The sequence below is a fragment of the Carassius gibelio genome, chromosome A4, assembly GCF_023724105.1.
Source record: "Carassius gibelio isolate Cgi1373 ecotype wild population from Czech Republic chromosome A4, carGib1.2-hapl.c, whole genome shotgun sequence".
In the NCBI taxonomy this organism is placed as follows: domain Eukaryota; kingdom Metazoa; phylum Chordata; class Actinopteri; order Cypriniformes; family Cyprinidae; genus Carassius; species Carassius gibelio.
This window is the reverse complement of record NC_068374.1, coordinates 18,452,548-18,471,711: the sequence shown is the minus strand read 5'-3', so window position 1 is coordinate 18,471,711 and position 19,164 is coordinate 18,452,548. Positions and strand designations below refer to the sequence as shown.

Genomic DNA, 19,164 nt, shown 5'->3' with positions numbered 1-19,164 from the left:
AGCGGCGGTGACCCTTGACCCCGAACCGGCGACTAGGAGAACTGTTTCCAAGTCCGCAGTCGTGAGGGCAGAGGAGAGAGCCGCGGCCGACTCTGCAGCAGAAGCTTTACTACAGTCTGTTTCATCTCGTAAGGAGATGCCTGTTATTATTGCAGCCAAGACTTTGTCTGATTATTTGTCTCGTCTTGCCCAGATCCTTGAAGTCCCTACCAGTCCTCTCTTGTCCCCTGACCCTGTCCCCAGAGATCCCGAGCCAGCCGCAGTTAGCGCAGTTCCTGACCCAGTTTCTGTCTCCACTGATGTTGTCCCGTGTCCCGTTGATGTTGTCATGTGTCCTGTTGATGTTGTCGAGTGTTCCGTTGATGTCGCCCGGTGTCCAGTAGATGTCGCCCCGTGTCCTGTGACTCCTCCTGTCATGTCCTCTGTCAGTTGTCCTGAGACCACTCCCCACCCCTCACCACCCAGACCTGCCCGGACCCCTCGCCGTCAGCCTTCGTCCCATCCTTCTAAGACTCCTGCCCCACCCACCCTGGTCTGTCCCACATGAACTTTGTTGTCCCGCCTCCTCCCCTTCCTTTTTTTTTTTTGATTTGTCACCCTAACCCTGTCGTAGTGTATTCTTGTTTGCCTTTGTTGTTGTTTGTCATGTCTTGTTGGTTTTTGTCTCTTTCCCAGTCAGTCCTGTCCTGCGTTTGATGTTCCCTTGGGGAGCGTCTGGAAGCCGCTCCTTAAGGGAGGGATTCTGTCATGATTCTGCCTTCATGTCCTGACTTTTCTCTAGTCTTGAGGCAGGATCATGACAGACTGGTGTTTTGTGTACAAGCACATGGCCTTGTCTTTGGGCCATGTGCTTGTGTTGTCTCGTTCCCTTGCCCCGCCCCCCTTGTTATCCTAGTCTTGTCGTGATTGCCGTATCTGTGCCACCTGTTGTGTCTTAATTAGTTCTCCTATTTAGATCCCCTAGTGTGCTCTGTCTTTTGTCGGTTCATTGTTCCACACTGAGATTGTTCCTTCTTGAGATTGTTTCCTTATGTGTTTCTACTTGTCAGCCTCGTGAGAGAGTGTATCCTTGTCACCCCTTTGAGAAGTCTTTGTATATCCGTAAGTGTTTATTTGTAGTTAGTGTTCTAGTGTTTTGAGTCTTTATCGTGTCAACATAGTCCTGTTTAGTTATTTTGTATTTACCCTAGTCAGTGTTTTCCCCCTCGTGGGTTTTGTTTTCCCCCTTTTTTGTATCTAATAAACCCTGTGTGTTGTGATCCCTGTCTGCACTTGAGTTCCTCCTTGCCAAACCCTGACAATATTGACAAGATGCTATTAGAATACAATACATACCTTGGTCTTCCAAGGTCCCCTGTATGGACAACCCTCAAATGAAATGCAGGCCATCTGGAACTCGCTTCTCTGTGGTTTTCAAAAATACTCTGAAGTAAGAAATCAATTTCTGCTGAAAGTTGCTCTAAAAACAAAGTCAGGTCATCTGTAGTCAAATTATTTTAGGCCTGTTTAGAAGAGAGACATACAATAAAAGATGAAATTATGTATTTATGATCCTCAAGACGTCTTTATAAAACTTCTGCTTCTGAAGACTCCAAAGTGGGCAAGATGATACTATAAAGAATTCTTTGCAATCCATCAAAATATGCCCAAACTTCATCTGAACTCATTTTCAACAACCTTTAACCATTTCTGAATAGATGAGGAAGTTAGTTTGATTCTGTGATCTTATCATGTGACCAGAAATTTCACACATCAATTCTGAAAATATCTAAACTTATATAACCAATGTGTGTTTGAACAAACCAATATATAGTTGAAAAAACCAATATATAGTTGAGGAACCAATGTATCTAAAGCAATATATAGTTGAGGAAACTGATCCGGGTGGCTGCAAGTGACACTCTGATCTGGACACATACTGGATCTGGTGAATACGGTGACCTCAGAATAAGAGAGAAAAAGACCAATATTGGTGTAGATGCCATTCTTCTAATGATGTAGCAAGTACAATGGGTGTTATGGGAAGTGTTCCCGGTTCCGGTTTACCTAATTAATGCAGCCTAAAAACCGGATTTGGATATTAGAAGCGTATTAGTATGTTATGTGTAAGCCAGGTTAAAGAGATGGGTCTTTAATGTAGATTTAAACTGCAAAAGTGTCTCTGCCTCCCGAACAATGTTATGTAGGGTATTCCAGAGTTTAGGCGGCAAATAGGAAAAGGATCTGCCGCCAGCAGTTGATTTTGATATTCTAGGTATTATCAAATTGCCAGTTTCCAGAATGCAGCGGACGTTGAGGACTATAATGTAACAAGTTCAAATACTGAGGTGCTAAACCATTCAGGGTAATATACAAGTAATATACAAGATTTTAAAATCTATACAATGTTTGATAGGGAGCCAGTGCAGTGTTGACAGAACCGGACTAAAATGGTCAAACATCCTGGTTCTAGTAAGAACTCTAGATGCTGCATTTTGGACTAACTGGAGTGTGTTTATTTAAAGTGCAGAACAACAACCCCAAAAAGCATTACAATAATCTAACCTTGAGGTCATAAACGCATGGATTAACATTTCTGCATTTGACATTGAGAGCATATACTGTATATTTTTTGAGATGGAAAAATGCAGTTTTACAAATGCTAGAAACGTGGCTTTCTAAGGAAAGATTGCTATCAAATAGCACACCTAGGTTCCTAATTGATGACGAAGAATTGACATAGCAGCCATCAAGACTTAGACAGCATTCTAGGTTATTGCATGCAGAGGTTTTAAGTCCTATAATTAACACCTCTGTTTTTCAGAATTTAGCAGTAAGAAATTACTCGTCATCCAGTTTTTTATATCGACTATGCAATCTGTTAGTTTTTCAAATTGGTATGTTTCGCCAGGCCGCGAAGAAATATAGAGCTGAGTATCATAAGCATAACAGTGAAAGCTAACACCAAGATCCAATAGCACTAAAAGAGAGGTACAACCACGATCAGATGATAAGAGCAGGTCATTTATAACTCAGGAGGGTCATTTATAACTCAGGATTATAACTAGGAGAGCAGTCTCAGTACTATGATATGGTCTAAATCCTGACTGGGAATCCTCACAGATACCCTTTTTTTTTTTAAGAAAGAATATAAATGTGAGGATACTACCTTTTCTAGTATCTTGGACAGAAAAGGGACATTCGAGATGGGTCTATAATTTACTTGTTCTTTGGGGTTAAGTTGTGGTTTTTTGATGAGAGGCTTAATAACAGCCGGTTTGAAGGTTTTGGGGACTTATTCTTATGACAATGAACTGGAAGTATCTCTTTTAGGAGCTTAGATGGAATAGGGTCTAACATACATATTGTTGGTTTATACAATTCTTCCTCTCCTATAGTGGAGATTGAGTGGAACTGTTCCTCTGGGGATCTATAGTGCACAATAGTGCAGATGCTATACTGTAGCTGATGGCTGCATGGTTACAATTTTAACTCTAATAGTATTGATTTTAGAAGTAGTTCATAAAGTCATTACTGCTGTGATGCTGGGAAATGTCAACACTTGTTGATGCTTTATTTTTAGTTAATTTAGCCCATGTATTGAATAAATACCTGGGGTTATGTTTGCTTTCTTTTACATCGCAATTGTCATGTTCCTGCAGGCATCCACAAGCACTGCCTCAGCATGCTCAAGGCCCAGGCATGAGATGCAGCAATCATGACCATCAGATGGATCCAATGGAGTAATTGCTCTTTTAGAAAAAAACACAGAAGTTTTGAAGCGCCTAGGAGGAGTTGCAATGATCAAAGCAGCAGCTCTGGCAACCCCCATTGACACACTGTTACACCAACATTCGCGAATGTCTTGATGACACTCCTGCTTGGTAGCTGTAAGGTAGGGCTCCAAAGTGAAAAGCTGAATGTGCGACTGCACACGCTCTCCCTATATACCCGCACTGCGGGACAGGGTGCGCAATGCAAATCTCGCATGCCAACATTCATTGGATTGTTTTGTTAACATTCAAAGGTGATTAATCTCTCTAGCGATTCATCAGTAAATGACGTAATGTTGACCATGACTGACTCGAGAGGAAACAACAATCAAAATAAAATAAACTATAGGTTAAGTTACATTTTACATTTATTTAAAACGAACACATTTTTAAATGAACAAAATTATTATTATTATTATTATTATTATTATTATTATTATTCAATTCAGCACATTTAACTTTTGGTTAAACTGGATTGAAGTTGCTTAGTGAAGAAAGAAAGAAAGAAAGAAAGAAAGAAAGAAAGAAAGAAAGAAAGGATTCAGCACTGTTTAGTGAATTCACCTAAATTGTCTTCCACATCTGAATCAATAAATCATATGTGCCTCCAAATGTAGATCGCCATACCAGGCATTGCTCATTTTAAACAGAGAAAGAAACAGCCATAAACATAATGAAATTACAATTTTGTTTTAGCAACTTATTTTCACTTATTTAATTTATTCTTAAAATATTTAATGATAAAAACAAGTAGCTGTGGCCGTAAGGTCTTCGGTGCCAGTCGAGGCAGCAATCCCCGATCCCGGTGGTGGACACCGGAAGTAAGGGATGTTGTCAAGCTGAAGAAGGAGTACTATCGGGCCTGGATGGCTTGTGGGACTCCGGAGGCAGCTGACAGGTACCGGCAGACCAAGCGGACTGCAGCCCGGGTAGTCGTGGAGGCAAAAAATTGGGCCTGGGAGGAGTTCGGTGAGGCCATGGAGAAAGACTTGGTTGGCCTCGACGAGTTTCTGTTAAACCATTCAACGCCTCAGGAGGGGGAAGCAGTGCTCTACCAACACTGTTTACAGTGGAGATGGGCACCTGTTGACCTCAACTGGGGATATCGTTGGGCGGTGGAAGAAATACTTCGAGGATCTCCTCAATCCCACCGACTTGTCTTCCGTTGAGGAAGCAGTGGCTGGGGACTCGGAGGAGGACTCGTTCATCACCCGGGCTAATGTCATCGAGGTAGTTAAAAAGCTCTTTTTGCGGATGATGTTGTCGTGTTGGCCTCCTCAGACCAGGATCTTCAGCTTGCACTGGGTCTGTTTGCAGCCGAGTGTGAAGCGGCTGGGATGAGAATCAGCACCTCCAAGTCCGAGGCCATGGTTCTCAGTCGGAAAAGGTGGATTGCCCACTTCAGGTTGGTGGAGAGTTCCTGCCTCAAGTGGAGGAGTTCAGGTATCTTGGGGTCTTGTTCATGAGTGAGTGAAGGATGGAACGGGAGATTGACAGACGGATCGGTGCAGCTTTTGCAGTAATGCGGTCGCTGTACCAGTCTGTCGTGGTGAAGAAGGAGCTGAGCTGTATGGCAAAGCTCTCGATTTACAGTCAATCTACGTTCCTACTCTCACCTATGGTCAATTAGCTTTCTCCGTAGGGTGGCTGGGCGCTCCCTTAGAGATAGGTTGATAAACTCACGAGGAGCTCAGAGTAGAGCTGTTGCTCCTCCACATCGAGAGGAGCCAGCTGAGGTGGCTGGGGCATCTATTTCGGATGCCTCCATGACGCCTTCCCAGGGAGGTGTTCCAGGCACGTCCCACCGGGAGGATGCCCCGGGGAAGACCTAGGACACGCTGGAGGGACTATGTCTCCCGGCTGCCCTCGGAACGCCTCGGGGTTCCCCCGGAAGAGCTGGAGGAAGTGGCTAGGGAGAGGGAAGTCTAGGCGTCTCTGCTTAAACTGTTGCCCCCGCGACCCGGCTCCGGAAGATGATGGATGGATGGAAAAACAAGTATTTCATGTAAATTAATTTAAGACTTTCTGAACTGTCTCTGGAGCTGTCAAGGCTTGAAGGTGAGCACTGTGCAAACAAACACAAGCACAAAAAAAATATAATAATTGTACGTCAGAAACCCCAAATAGAAGTTGTTTTCTCCAAACCTTTAAAATACAAAAGTTAAAAGCAGTTTATATGACTCTGTGTAATACTTGGAACTGAATGATTGCTTTTCTACAATAAATCAATATTTTTGTGTGTTTGTTTTTGTCAATTTTTATTCCTATTTATGAGTACCCGTGGTTATGTTTTTGAACATGAAACAAGGAAAATTGCTACTTGAATTTGAACATAAACAGTAAGACAGTCCTGCTTTATGGAGCAAAGCATGACCCATGTTCTGTATCTCTCATTTCCATGTTATTCATGTTAAATAAGGTTATTCACAAAGGTTCAACATATAAAACTGTTAAAAATATAACTTGTAGGCCTTTCAAAATACATGTGATGACATATTTTACTCCTGGGAATAAAATTTTTTATTTTTTTAGTGTTTCTTTTTTAAATATTTTCTTACGATAAGCAATGTGGTACTCTTCCATTTAACCATACTTAATGCAAATCATCCAAAATTTTGCTACTGAAAAATGGAAATTACATTTATTGAAGTCTTTATGTGTACAGTATCTATATCCTTGTTACCCTTGGAATACAGTGATTAATTCAGTTCAAGGACATGTACTAAAGTACTAAAGGTTCTTCTCTGATTGTGATAAATGTGAATGGTTGACCCAGTCATTTTAATGTTCCACATCAGTGTTTTCATTTGTAGAGCACTGCTGTATAGAATAGTCCTTATCTCTCTCTCTCTTTACATTTAGGTTTATAATTTCTTTGCCTAAATTTTCCCTTAAAAGTCTGTTCTTCAGTCCGCGCTCATATAATCAATGCATTTATTATTATTATTATTATTATTGGTGTATTACTTTTCTTCTTTGGTCTGTAAAAAAAGACAGAGTGTCAAAAACATAATCCAGCAGAAAGCTTTTTCACAGAGCAGTTAGATTCACAGTTTCAGATCAGATAAGAAATGCTGAAGGAGCCCCATGAAGCCTGTGTCTGGTTCAGGGTTGTCTTAGACAGGGTAGGTGCCTCATTGTCCTGTGCTTCATCTTAAAGTCATTAAGGCTCTTACTGTACCACAATCTGTGAGGCGCTTTGTGAATGTACAGTATTTTCTCCGTGGCACAAGGGGTTGCTGCCCATTGCTGCAGAGCCAGGTGTTAAGCAGATGAGACATAGCAAGTATCTACAGCAGGTGGGCGAAGCAGCAAGAGGCTTCATCTCGTGGTGCTCCAGGAACCCCTTTCAGTGTTAGGACACCTAGATCAACCAGAAACATACAGAAATCATGATCAGTGTTGCAGATCCATGGGTGTAGAGGTGATGTGAAAAGTGTGTGTATTTGTGTGTGTGTGTGTGTGTCTGTGTGGGGGGGGGGTTGGTCTGTGGGTTGCCCCCCCTAAAAATATAATTAAAAACCATCAGTGAATTGTAAATATTAATTTTATACATTTAAATTTTATACATATACATTTATTTTTTTTAATTAATAAAACCACACAAACAGAGAAAAAAAATGCATTTTAAGTTTAGAAACATTTTGAGCCCCACCCCTCCCTTGCCTCACAGTGCTTTGGTCCAAATACCGTATTTTCCGGACTATAAGCCACACCTTTTTTCATAGTTTGGCTGGTCCTGCGACTTATAGTCAGTTGTGACTTATTTATCACAATTAATTTGACATAAACCAAGAGAAAACATTACCGTCTACAGCCGCGAAAGGGTGTTTTCTCTTGGTTCTTGGTTATAAATAAATGCAACTTATATATGTTTTTTTCCTAGTCATGACGTATTTTTGGACTGATGCGACTTATACTTAGGTGCACTTATAATCCAAAAAACACGGTACCTGCTTTCCCTTTTTACATCACCTACACACAAGTCCAGTGAGAGGGAACAAAGTCAATATTGTGGAACATCAGTAAGTAAGGCTGTGAAGACCATTTTATTCACTTATCGGATGAAGTGATTATTTTCTCTTTATGATGTGTTTTTCAATGAGTCTGCTATATTACCAATAATAATGTTACTTGCTTAAAAAATATGTTGTTCATTAGATTCTCAACAAAAACACTTCTCTTTCTCGTCAAGTCACCTTTATTTGTATAGCGTTTTGTACAATAATAATTATTTCAGAGCAGTTTTACAGTTTCAAGCAATGGGAGCGGTGGGTGCTTGAGCACCTGCCACTTTTACCCCTTGATGCCCAAAGTGCCCTTTTGTTTAGGCAGTTTATATATATATATATATATATATATATATATATATATATATATATATATATTGTGACGGGGTGAAGAAGTACATGACATGAGGATCAAGGTAACTTTCCCGAAGGGTGGATTTTATTGTAACCGTGAAGGGGAAATAGCCAACGTGAGGGGTTTCCGGTGCTCAGTGCTCTGTGTTCTCTTTTCCTTTGGTGTGCAGTGCTGTGTGGGTCCGCAGGAGGATGTCCATTAGCTGCTGGAAGGTGGCAGGAGCCCCATGCAGGCCGAGGGGTAGGACCCGGTATTGCCAGTGGCCACTAGGGGTCGAGAACGCCATCTTCGGCTTGGCCTGCTCGGTTAGGGGACCTGCCAGTAGCTCTTGGTGAGGTCGAGAGTCAAAATGTACCGGGCCCTTCCCAGGCGATCCAAGAGTTCATCATCCTGCGGCATTGTGTTGCCGTCAAACTCCGAGACTTCGTTCAGGCGATGGAAGTCGTTGCAAAAGCGGAAGGTGCCATCGGGCTTTGGAACCATGACAATGGGGCTGGACCAGGGGCTGCGTGATGGTTTGATGGTCACTAACCTTAACATCTCCTGTACCTCCTCCTCAATGGCGTTTTGCTGAGCCTCCGGAACACGATAGGGCTGCAAGCTGGGGCCCCGTCCCGACCCAGCGCTTCAGAAGGTTCACGTGGTACAGCTGGTCCTCTCTGCATCTTCTGGGCTGCCGGACTTGGTAGGTGACAGGGCCGATCCTTTCCTTGACGGTGTAGGGACCTTGCCAGCTGGCCAAGAATTTATAGGCGGCGGTGGGGATGAGGACCATGACATGGTCTCCTGAATGAAACTCCCGTGGCTGGGCCACCCTGTTGTAATGTCGTTGCTGGACTTTGGCCAGGTGCTCCCGGACAATGGGCATGACCTTGTTGATCCTCTCCCGCATCTCCCGGACATGCTCGATTGTGGAGCGGTGGACGGCAGGCTGCTGTTCCCAGGCTTCTCAGGTGACATCAAGCAGGCCGCGGGGCTGCCGGCCGAAGACGAGCTCAAAGGGGGTAAATCCGGAAGCCTGGACAGGACATAGGGTAACATCTTGTCCCATTCGTGCTTGTCTTCAGCAGCCACTCGCCGCAGCATCTGCTTCAGCGTTTGATTGAAACGTTAGACCAGGCCGTCCGTTTGCGGGTGGTATATGGTGGTGTGGAGCTGTTTTATCTGGAGAAGCTTGCAGAGGTCAGCCATCACCTGGGACATGAAGGGGGTACCTTGGTCAGTCAGTATCTGGGATCGTAGGGGGTACCTTGGTCAGTCAGTATCTGGGATAGTAAGCCGACTCGACTACTCAACAGGAAGAGCTCCTGAGCGATGGCTTTCACGGTGGCTTTGCGGAGGGGGATGGGCTCAGGGTAGCGGGTGGCATAGTCCAGGATGACCAGGATGTGTTTGTGTCCCCGAGTGGACTTGAGCAGCGGCCCCACTAGGTCCATTCTGATCCACTCGAAGGGCACCTCAATGATGGGCAGCAGAATCAGCGGGCTGGGGGGATGGGTGCATGGAGACGTCCGTTGACAGGTGGGACAGGCCTGATAGAAGCGTTTTACCTCGGTCTCCAGGCCTGGCCAATGGAAACGGTCGCATATGCGTTGGATGGTGTTTTGGGCCCCCAGGTGGCCAGCCATGGGATGGGCATGCGCCAGCTACATTACTGCTCCTGTCTTGGTGCGTGGGACTACCAGCAGTGTTTTTTCCTCCCCCCTTCACTGTGCGACAAAGTACAGCAGGCCATTTTTGACCACGAAGTGAGGTGTTGGGTGGGGTGCCGGTTGGAGGACCTTCCCATCATCGATCCTCACTTGGGCCCAGCAGTGTTTGAGGCGGTCATCCTCGTGCTGCTCCCGGGTGAAGGCCCCAGCCCCAGTCACCTGCTGGAAGAGGTCATTTTTGAGGTTAGGGTTATGATGGGAAGACTCACCCTCTCTGGGGCTGTCCGAGGCCAGCTGGGGGCGGTTCCCGGCGGGTCTGACAGGCTGGCTAGCGGAGGCGAAGAGGCGGTCGAACCCCGGCCAATCCCTGCCGAGGAGGACCGGTACAGGAAGATCCAGGCTCCAGGGGGTGCCGTGATGGTGACCCGCCGCACCGGTACTTCCCTGGTATCGCCGTGGACACAGGTGATTGGCAGTCTGGCTTTGGGTTCCAGCCATGGAGGAAGGACAGTTGGCCGGACAAGGGTGACCGCGCTGCCAGAATCGAGGAGGGCAAGGACTGTCCAGCCATTTATCTTCTCTTCCACCCATGGGGCCTGCTTTGGAAGTTCCATGTGTACGGCAGAGCCTGCCAGCCAAGCGCGTCCAGTGAGGAGCTTTGGTGGGTATGGGCTCATCCTGTGGCCCGGGAACCGCCGGCCTGCCATCTGGTTGCTGGGTGCCCTCCGGCGCGTGTCGCTCCTGGACCTGGACCACACTTTGGGGAAAGGGTGGCGATCGCTCCCCAGCCTCCCGCCTCCGCCAGCTGGATGGCCTCCACCAGCTCGTCGACGTTGGTGGGGTTCCGCATACCGGCCACCTGCCAGAGAGGGTGGGGAAGGGCCCGTGTAGGTGGTCCACTACTACGCGCTCTGCTACCTGGTATGCGGTGGGACAGTTCATGCATAGACTATCATAAAATGACAGGTCATGTATAGACTATCGATAGTCTTTTTGAATTTAAATTTAATTTAAATTTGGGGAAGTCATGGCCTAATGGTTAGAGGGTTGGACTCCCAATCGAAGGGTTGTGGGTTCTAGTCTCGGGCCGGACGGAATTGTGGGTGGGGGGAGTGCATGAACAGCTCTCTCTCCACCTTCAATACCTCGACTTAGGTGCCCTTGAGCAAGGCATCGAACCCCTAACTGCTCCCGGGGCGCCGCAGCATAAATGGCTGCCCACTGCTCCGGGTGTGTGCTCACAGTGTGTGTGTGTTCACTGCTCTGTGTGTGTGCATTTCGGATGGGTTAAATGCAGAGCACAAATTCTGAGTATGGGTCACCATACTTGGCTGAATGTCACGTCACTTTCACTTTTCACTTTTCAAATCTAGAAACTATGTGAAAATACCTGCCCAAATAACATTTCATTAGGGTTACCACCATTAATGCGATAACGCATCCCAGCCAGCACATGACCGACCTTCAACGTTGAAATATGGTTGAAATAAGGTCAGTTGTGGTTTCAACGTTGATTCAACATTTAAAGATGAATGGTTGAAAAACTTCCAGCACATGACCCACTTTCAACGTTGAAATATGGTTGAAATAAGGTCAGTTGTTTTAACGAAACAACGTTAAAAATGTTTACGGCTAAATGGTTGAAAAAGGTTAACAAACTTTTAAATTATTTATATTAAATTATTTAAGATTATTATTATTTTAATAGCTTTTTAAAATATTTTAGTCCTGATACCTATTCTAAAATCTAAAGGTATATGTTAAATATTATCATCATTAAAAACAATAAAACTATATATATTTCGCTGTTTTATCGCACTGAAACAACTCCTATTGGTAGTTTTATTTTATTATTTTGATCATGATTGGTTAATCTGGCTGTCAACCAGGAAACTGGACAATGATTCGGTTCGCGCCTTTCTACATTTAAAAATATAACAGTTATTGTCGTCTTTCTGTGAGTGAGGCGGTTGACTGTGAGCTGCTGCTCGTTATAACTTTACTTTTCAGTAAACCATTTCTTCTTTCCCCTTGTAGAGTCATCAAAGATCCAGCTTATTCTTGAAACATTGGTAAGAAATTGTTAATCTGCTACATTGCACGGTTTTCTTCTAGTAGAGATTAATTGACCTTTTGTAATAGGTTTTGATTGTACTTAGTTTAATAAAAATGTACTTTTTTTGTTTTTACTTGTTTTACTACACTGTTTTGCTAGTGTTCTAATTAAAACACTGTAACTGTGGGCTCTGAAAGAACTGCTTATGAATAATTTGTTAATATTGTAAATTTTCATCTGAATACATTAAATAAGTGTTTAATGAATAGTGTTGTCCACATTGTTTCCAACCTCACTGTTGCTGAACTGTAAAGTGAAGATGTTTTGTGATTTATTTTGCATTCAGTATTATTATTATTATTACTATTATTATTATTATTATTATTATTATTATTATTAATAATCTATTTCAACTTTTGGTCCCACTTTATATTAGGTGGCATTAACTACTATGTACTTACATAAAAAAAAATAAGTACAATGTACTTATTGTGTTCATATTGTATTGTAAAACACTTTTGCTGCTATTGAGGTGGGGTTGGAGGTATGGGTAAGTTTAAGGGTGGGTTAAGGTGTAAAGTATGGGTCAACAGTGTAATTATAAATGTAATTACAGAAATTAAATACAGATGTAATTACATGTCGTTTTTTTATTAATATAAGTACAATGTAAAAACATTTATGTACACAATAAGTACATTGTACTAAATTATGAATTAAAATGTAAGTACATAGTAGTTAAGGCCACTTAATATGAAGTGGGTCCCAACTTTTTTTTCTTTTTTTTATTATGGATGTCCACACTAGTTTTAATTTAGTCAATTTTTGTTTTCATTTTAGTCTTAGTCTGAAGTGTTAGTTTTTATCATATTTAGTCAACCTTATCCAAATTAATTTTAGTTAACATTTTAGTCTAGTTTTAGTCCAAGAAAAACTTGTTATTTTAGTAAAACAATTATTATTAATAAACCATAAAGTATTAATTTGGGCCGCCATTTTTTATTTAGTCTCACTCAAATGTAAATTTTAGTTATCTTATTTAGACAACTTTGTTATCTTAAATAATCTTAAATCCAAAATATGGATTTTTCTTTTTACAAAAATGCATGGACTCACTACAGGAGGCCTTTATTCACACCCCACCCACCCGCATGCTTTATTTGATGACTTGTGGACTGTTCAACTCCAACACTCATTGACTACAATGATAAAGCTTGGAATAGCCAGGATTTTTTTTATATAACTCCAACTGGATTCTTCTCTAGAGAGTCATATACACCTAGGAGGGGTGTTGATGGCGCAGTGGATAAGACACATGCCTTTGGTGTGAGAGACCTGGGTTTGAATCCACTGAGCCAGGTGGGGCTCACTGACCGTGCCTGCAAATCTCCAATGCTAATGCTAGCAACAGAGCAGTCTTAAGTGTCAGAGAACAAAGGTCGATGGATTGTAGTGGCTCCAATGGAGGAATCTTCAGAGCCCTCAACACCGTGGGCAGATCCCATGATGTGGCGAGGCGGGTTAAGCCTTCTGGACCCCTTCAGAATATGAACAACCAAGTTGTTTCTTCCCACCAATTAGCCAGCTACAGGAGTGCGAGAATAGGCTATGCAAGCTACATAGACCTTGAGCGGGGAAGGGGAATGGCCCTTATAGCTACAGCTCTTGCAGGAAGGACAATATCAGACACATGTCGTATGAAATTGGGTCCCATCTGGGCCGCAGGCTGTACACCAGGCAGAAAAGAAAGACCATTTAAGGGTGTAGAGTCATCTTGTAGACTTTGCTCTAGCCTGAGATACAGTGTTTAGCAAGATCTCTGGGAGGTTCACAAGCTGTGTCTGAGGTAGATAATGGGCCTTAGGCTGCCATCCTTCTTGGGGACTCGCTCTTGGTTGGAGAAACCATTTCTACAGCTCCTTTTGCCAGCAAATTCATCACTTAGCTGATGAATGGCAGCTAACAATTGTTTCCAAATTCATCTCTTTTAGAATCTCACCAACCATTCAAATAGTCAGCTATCCTCTATAGTGTCTGTGCCCAGTTTCAGAAATACCCTGAAATTATGTAAGTGATTATCCAAACAGGATGGGCCTACAGGGACTCTTGGGTTGATTAGTGATCATTCTCTTATTGTAGCCCAGCCTAATGGAATTTTTATATTAGTTCTTTTGTCCCTAAGTTGGTACCATTTCTGGTACCAACTTACACTTTTAATTAGTCAGAATATAGAGTCTTAAAATAAAAAACTGTACATTTAGTCAACGATTACAATCATAGGAACAAAAATTACAAATAAATCTAATATAACAAATACACACAAATGGAAGTATTTAATAGCTAGGGCGTTGGTTGAAGTGGTAATGACCAAGCAGCCAGCAGCAGACAGTTGATCATTTTTGATCAATTTAGCCTTTAGGATAACTTGCCTAAAATATAATTTATATATAAAACAGTTCAAGCATATCACAATGTTAGTTTAAATATTTAACCTACATAAATGGAGACACCCCTCACTGCAGAGAGTAGTGCGGTGACGTCATGTGCCTATGTCAGGTATGTGTTTACTGCGTTTACTGCGCATTTTCTGCTAACTAAGCCGCCACCTCTGCACTGAAGTCTTCCTATTTTTCCTGATTTGCATGCCGAGGAGTCCCACCTCTTTATCCTCGTTTCTGATCACTAGTGCAACATAGCGGGGATGAATGTGTGCGGTTATAAGGCGATGCCCCGGGTTGAACAGACGCTCGCGAGCTATCTGTCTCCCGGTGCGGCATCGTCTTTAAAGGCTCGGGCACAGCCCTCCAAGTCACAGCGCACAACATCAGTGCTAGTGGGCAAATGCGTCCCATTTTAGATCTGTGTCTAGTGAACTACTCAGTCAAGCGGCTGAAGTTCAGGATGCTCACACTCAAACAGTTCATGTCTCAGATCAACTCCGAGGACTGGTTTGACGCGATAGATCTAAAAAATGCATATGTCCATACCTCCATCCCTCCCCAACACAGGACGTTTCTGAGGTTTGCTTTCGGGGGCGAAGCATACCAATATCAAGTACTTCCCTTTGGCCTTGCACTCTCACCCCGCACTTTCATGAAGTGTGTAGATGCAGCCCTGGCTCTGTTAAAACTCCAGGGCATCGGCATACTATATATATATTAGGGCTGTCAAAAATAGCGCGTTAACAACGTTAATTCATTGTTTGTTGTTAATTACGTCAAATTTTTTAACGCATTTCACCCATGCGCAGTGTGACAAATTATTCAGGTCAGGAAAGTCTCGTCGATCTCTGAATTCTCAAGATAGTAAAAAACAGCGGGGAGCGCCGCGACGAAAACACAGAAGAAGCTTAAGGTTTTACCCCAGTTACTCTCAAATACATTCATGCCAAGCTCGATAAACAGAGACAACTTTGGTAGTTGATACGCTGGAGCTTCTTCCTGTTATAGCATCCTGTGTTTCACACTGCGCCTGCATGCAATGCAGCCAAAATTACAGCTGTTTGGAAAAGCATATGCATTTTTACTTGGTTTTACTGGCACTTGAAGACTTCAGAACATGAAAATATCGATCCTAATGTATTGTGAAAGAGCAAATGAACACCCCCCAAAAACAAGAGTGCCCAGAGTGCTGCTTATGTGATGGTGGCGCATGTTTGTGTTTCTGAGTTCATTCTTTCGAGTTTCTCTATGCAGGAATCCAGGAATCCTGGAGACAGTTGAACAAAGACACACAGGTTAGCTTCTCAAAGATAAGTATACGTTACTTCAGGAGGACTTCTGAAAGCAAGGTGAGCTGGGGACGAGATCGTGAGCTCGGTTACTGTTGAAAGCTTGACGCTGAACTGGTGCTGAGGTGAGTGCTTTATAGTGCCTTGCTGATGGTGATCAGGTGCGGGTGATTAATACTCAGGGGAGCGTGAGCCAGCGAGCTGCACGGGTCTGATTTTGTAAATCTGTACCCGCCCGTACCCGCAGTGCTTAAAACCGCATCCAACCTGTTTTTCGACAACAGCACTAATTAAAATCCGCACCGGACCCGACCCGCTTAAAATAGAACCGACACCCGACCCACACCCGAAATCAAATCAGTTAAGCCAATCACATTAGACACACTTTTTTTTTTTATTTAATTGCCAGGTCATACAGAAGTTATTTATGGGAAACTCTTTTTAAAAGATATTCGTTTTTTTATACATTTTATCTTAATTTTGATCAATGTTTTATCAATCAATTGACCCTATTTAATAAAAAGAAGCAAATATATAGCAGACAATGTAATAACCTTAATGTAATTGACAGAATTACTAAAAAAATATATTGCTTCCTAAAAGTTAAATATTTTTTGTGTCACGCATGCATGCATGTCTATTTCCCTCATAATAAATATAAAACACATGTGGACTGATATTTTTCCAATGTCTGGACTCCTTTATTAATGGAGTATATAAACAGCCGTTTCAATATATTGGTATTAAATGCATTTCCTGAGAATTTATATTTCACGTTTTTACTGCAAATGTCGAAATACGTGCTCTTTGGTCCATCAGTGCTTGAGTCACTGTTCACATTAGAATAAAATATCTCTTAATAAAAAAAAAAAAATTGACTGATTTATGAATGTATATGCATAGTTCTCATCAGTCGGAAATACAGATAAACACTTTGATTTGTTGTATTTTTGATCCTGAAAGAAAACAGAACAACAAAAGAGCGAATCATACCACCATCTGAGGTTGTGGTACAAGTTGAATGCACCCACCCATTTTTTAATCGTTCACAGTTGAGCATCGCGAGAGGCGGATCTGCGCCAGAGCGCACATGTGAATGAGCTGCACAAAGTCATTTTCAGATGCAATAAAAAAAAAACAACAACCCTGGATAGACTAGATTAGGCCCATATTCACAAATGTGTTAGCTATGGAATGAAATATCTGATATTCCGATTCCGATTGTTAAATACATGCAAGTGGAAGTGTATTGTTGTTTAAACACCTTTATAACGATCGCGTTAGTTGAGCTGTATGCGCGATATACTTTTATGACACAAATTTTGAAATAGGCTTAAATCAAACACATTTTAATTCAGATTCTGTATATATATATATATATATATATATATATATATATATATATATATATATATATATATATATTAGGGGTGTAACGATACACGTATTCGTATTGAACCGTTCGGTACAAGGCTTTCGGTTCGGTACGCGGTACGCATTATGTACCGAACGGTTCGTTGAACTAATTAATTATATTTGAAGAAAAAAAAAAAGTGAAATATAATGATATGCGTTCAATAAGGTAGCCCAATAACCCAAACGACGTAACAGGCAACGCCCCTGAAACCCCCGAAGAAGAAAAAAACACCAACTTATATGTTTATGTTAGGCTACTCAGTCAGGCGCTCACTCACTCAGTACGCGCTCATGCACGGTACGCGGTTGCCAATGCGTTTAACAGACCAGAAATAGAAGATCCTCCAATAACCAACAGGTCTGGTGTTTGGGTGCACTTTGGATTCCCTGTATGCTATAATGGTGATGGCAAGAGAGTGGTGGATAAAAAAACAACGGTATGTCGCATCTGCTACATGACAGTAGGGTACACCAGCGGGAATACAAAAAAAAAAAAAAAACACCAGCGGGAATACTTGAAACATGTCAACTTATTTACGCCGACATCACCTTAGTGTGTCAGTATATCTGGGAAAAGACGAAAAAAAGGAGAAATATACACGCAACAAACTATCCCCGCAGCATTTAGGCAGATAATTCCAACCGACTCAAACAGGGCAAAAACGCCTAAAAACGCGTGGAAAACGCTAGGTGCGTCTTTCTCCTCCTTTCCAAAGTCCTCGGGCAGAAGCGCCCCTGAGGCGTCTGCCTTTGCTAAGCAACAATGACGTGGATAAATGGATTTGCAGCTCTAAAAATCGCTTGCAGTAGGCTAGCTCTGCTACTAAATTTATTTCAAAATTGCAATCCATATACAACTATGATCAGCTGTTCCTTCATCTTGGCTATATATATAAACGGAAAACAAAAACAATTGGAAAAAAAAACAGCTGGCTGATCTTTTACGTCTGTTAACTAATGACTCATGCAGCCGTTCGCGCGGTTGTGATTTTTTTTAAAGTGGAACACACGTGACTGTTTTGAACCTGTGTTTAGACCCGTGTTTCCCCTGTGTCCGATCCGACCCACATCCGTATCCGACAAAGTTGGATATTTTTGACCCGTTTCAGCCAAATTTGCGGGTCACCCGAACCCGTGCAGGACTCTAGCGTGGGCTTTGTGGATTGGTGGAGACCGGGATTGCCTGGTCCCTGACATCAGCATTAACAAACCACTTTCCACTGTGATTTTTAACAGAAAAGAATGCAACAAGCTCTTGATCAAGAATATATAAATGGGAAATAGGATGTTTCCTACAGCAAGTGAATAATGCAGAGAAGTGCTTGCTCAACACAGTGGAGAGCATTGTTTTGTTAACTTTGTGGTTTATTATTTTGAGTCATATGGGACGCGGTAACACATGGCCCTCTCACAATATATTGCTTTACACATCAATTGCTTTTGTCGCTAAGAAATATTCACAATATCATGTACCAAGTATCAGAAGATCTGTGCTCCAGTATGGTTAGCACTCACACTCACTGACAGTGTTGGGGGTAACACATTACAAGTAACGCGGGTTACGTAATCAGATTACTTTTTTCAGCTAGTAAAGTAATACATAAATTTTTAATTTACAAGAAAATATCTGAGTTACTTTTCAAAAAAGTAGCGCCAGTTACTTTGTTTTCCTATTTATATACTGACAAGTCTTCTGTCCCCATATTGGGAGAAATCATAAGGAGAGAGGCATTGTGTTTACTGTGTGAACATAATGCACATTAACATTTAGTCTACAAATACATCAATTCATCCCACTCACAAAAATAAATTTTATTAACCAGTGTCTTTGTTGCTGACCTTTGATGATCCAATTAAACCATAGTAATTTGCAGACATGACTTTAGATAAACTAACTACTGTTCCATAGGTTTTTATTTTATTTTATTATTATTATTATTTATTATTATTTTTTTAAATTGTTATTGAACTTTCTTCTCATGTGTTCTACTGTACAGACATGACATATTTTTTTCTTCAGCCTGAGGTTTATTCATTACTCTTTTGGTGTGAAAGGGCTTTTACATTTGCTATTAATAGAACTTATTATATTAAAAACAATCAAACCCTGCTCATATTTTAAAAGTAACACTGTGATGGGTCCTGTGATCACGCAGGTCTCAGCTCAGAAGATGCCTGTTATAATGTTATGAT

At 42.1% G+C, this 19,164-nt stretch overlaps 1 protein-coding gene across 2 annotated transcripts in view; it reads right to left on the bottom strand.

Annotated features, from left to right (window-relative positions):
- Positions 1 to 551: 551 nt before the first annotated feature.
- LOC127972323 (chemokine-like protein TAFA-5) overlaps positions 552 to 19,164 on the bottom strand; it is a 202,735-nt gene continuing 184,122 nt past the window's right edge. For both annotated transcript variants that reach the window (XM_052575755.1, XM_052575764.1), the window contains exon 4: positions 552 to 7,116. In XM_052575755.1, coding sequence (XP_052431715.1) covers positions 7,108 to 7,116 — 9 coding nt within the window. In that variant the 3' untranslated portion in view covers positions 552 to 7,107. The remainder of the gene's footprint in view (positions 7,117 to 19,164) is intronic.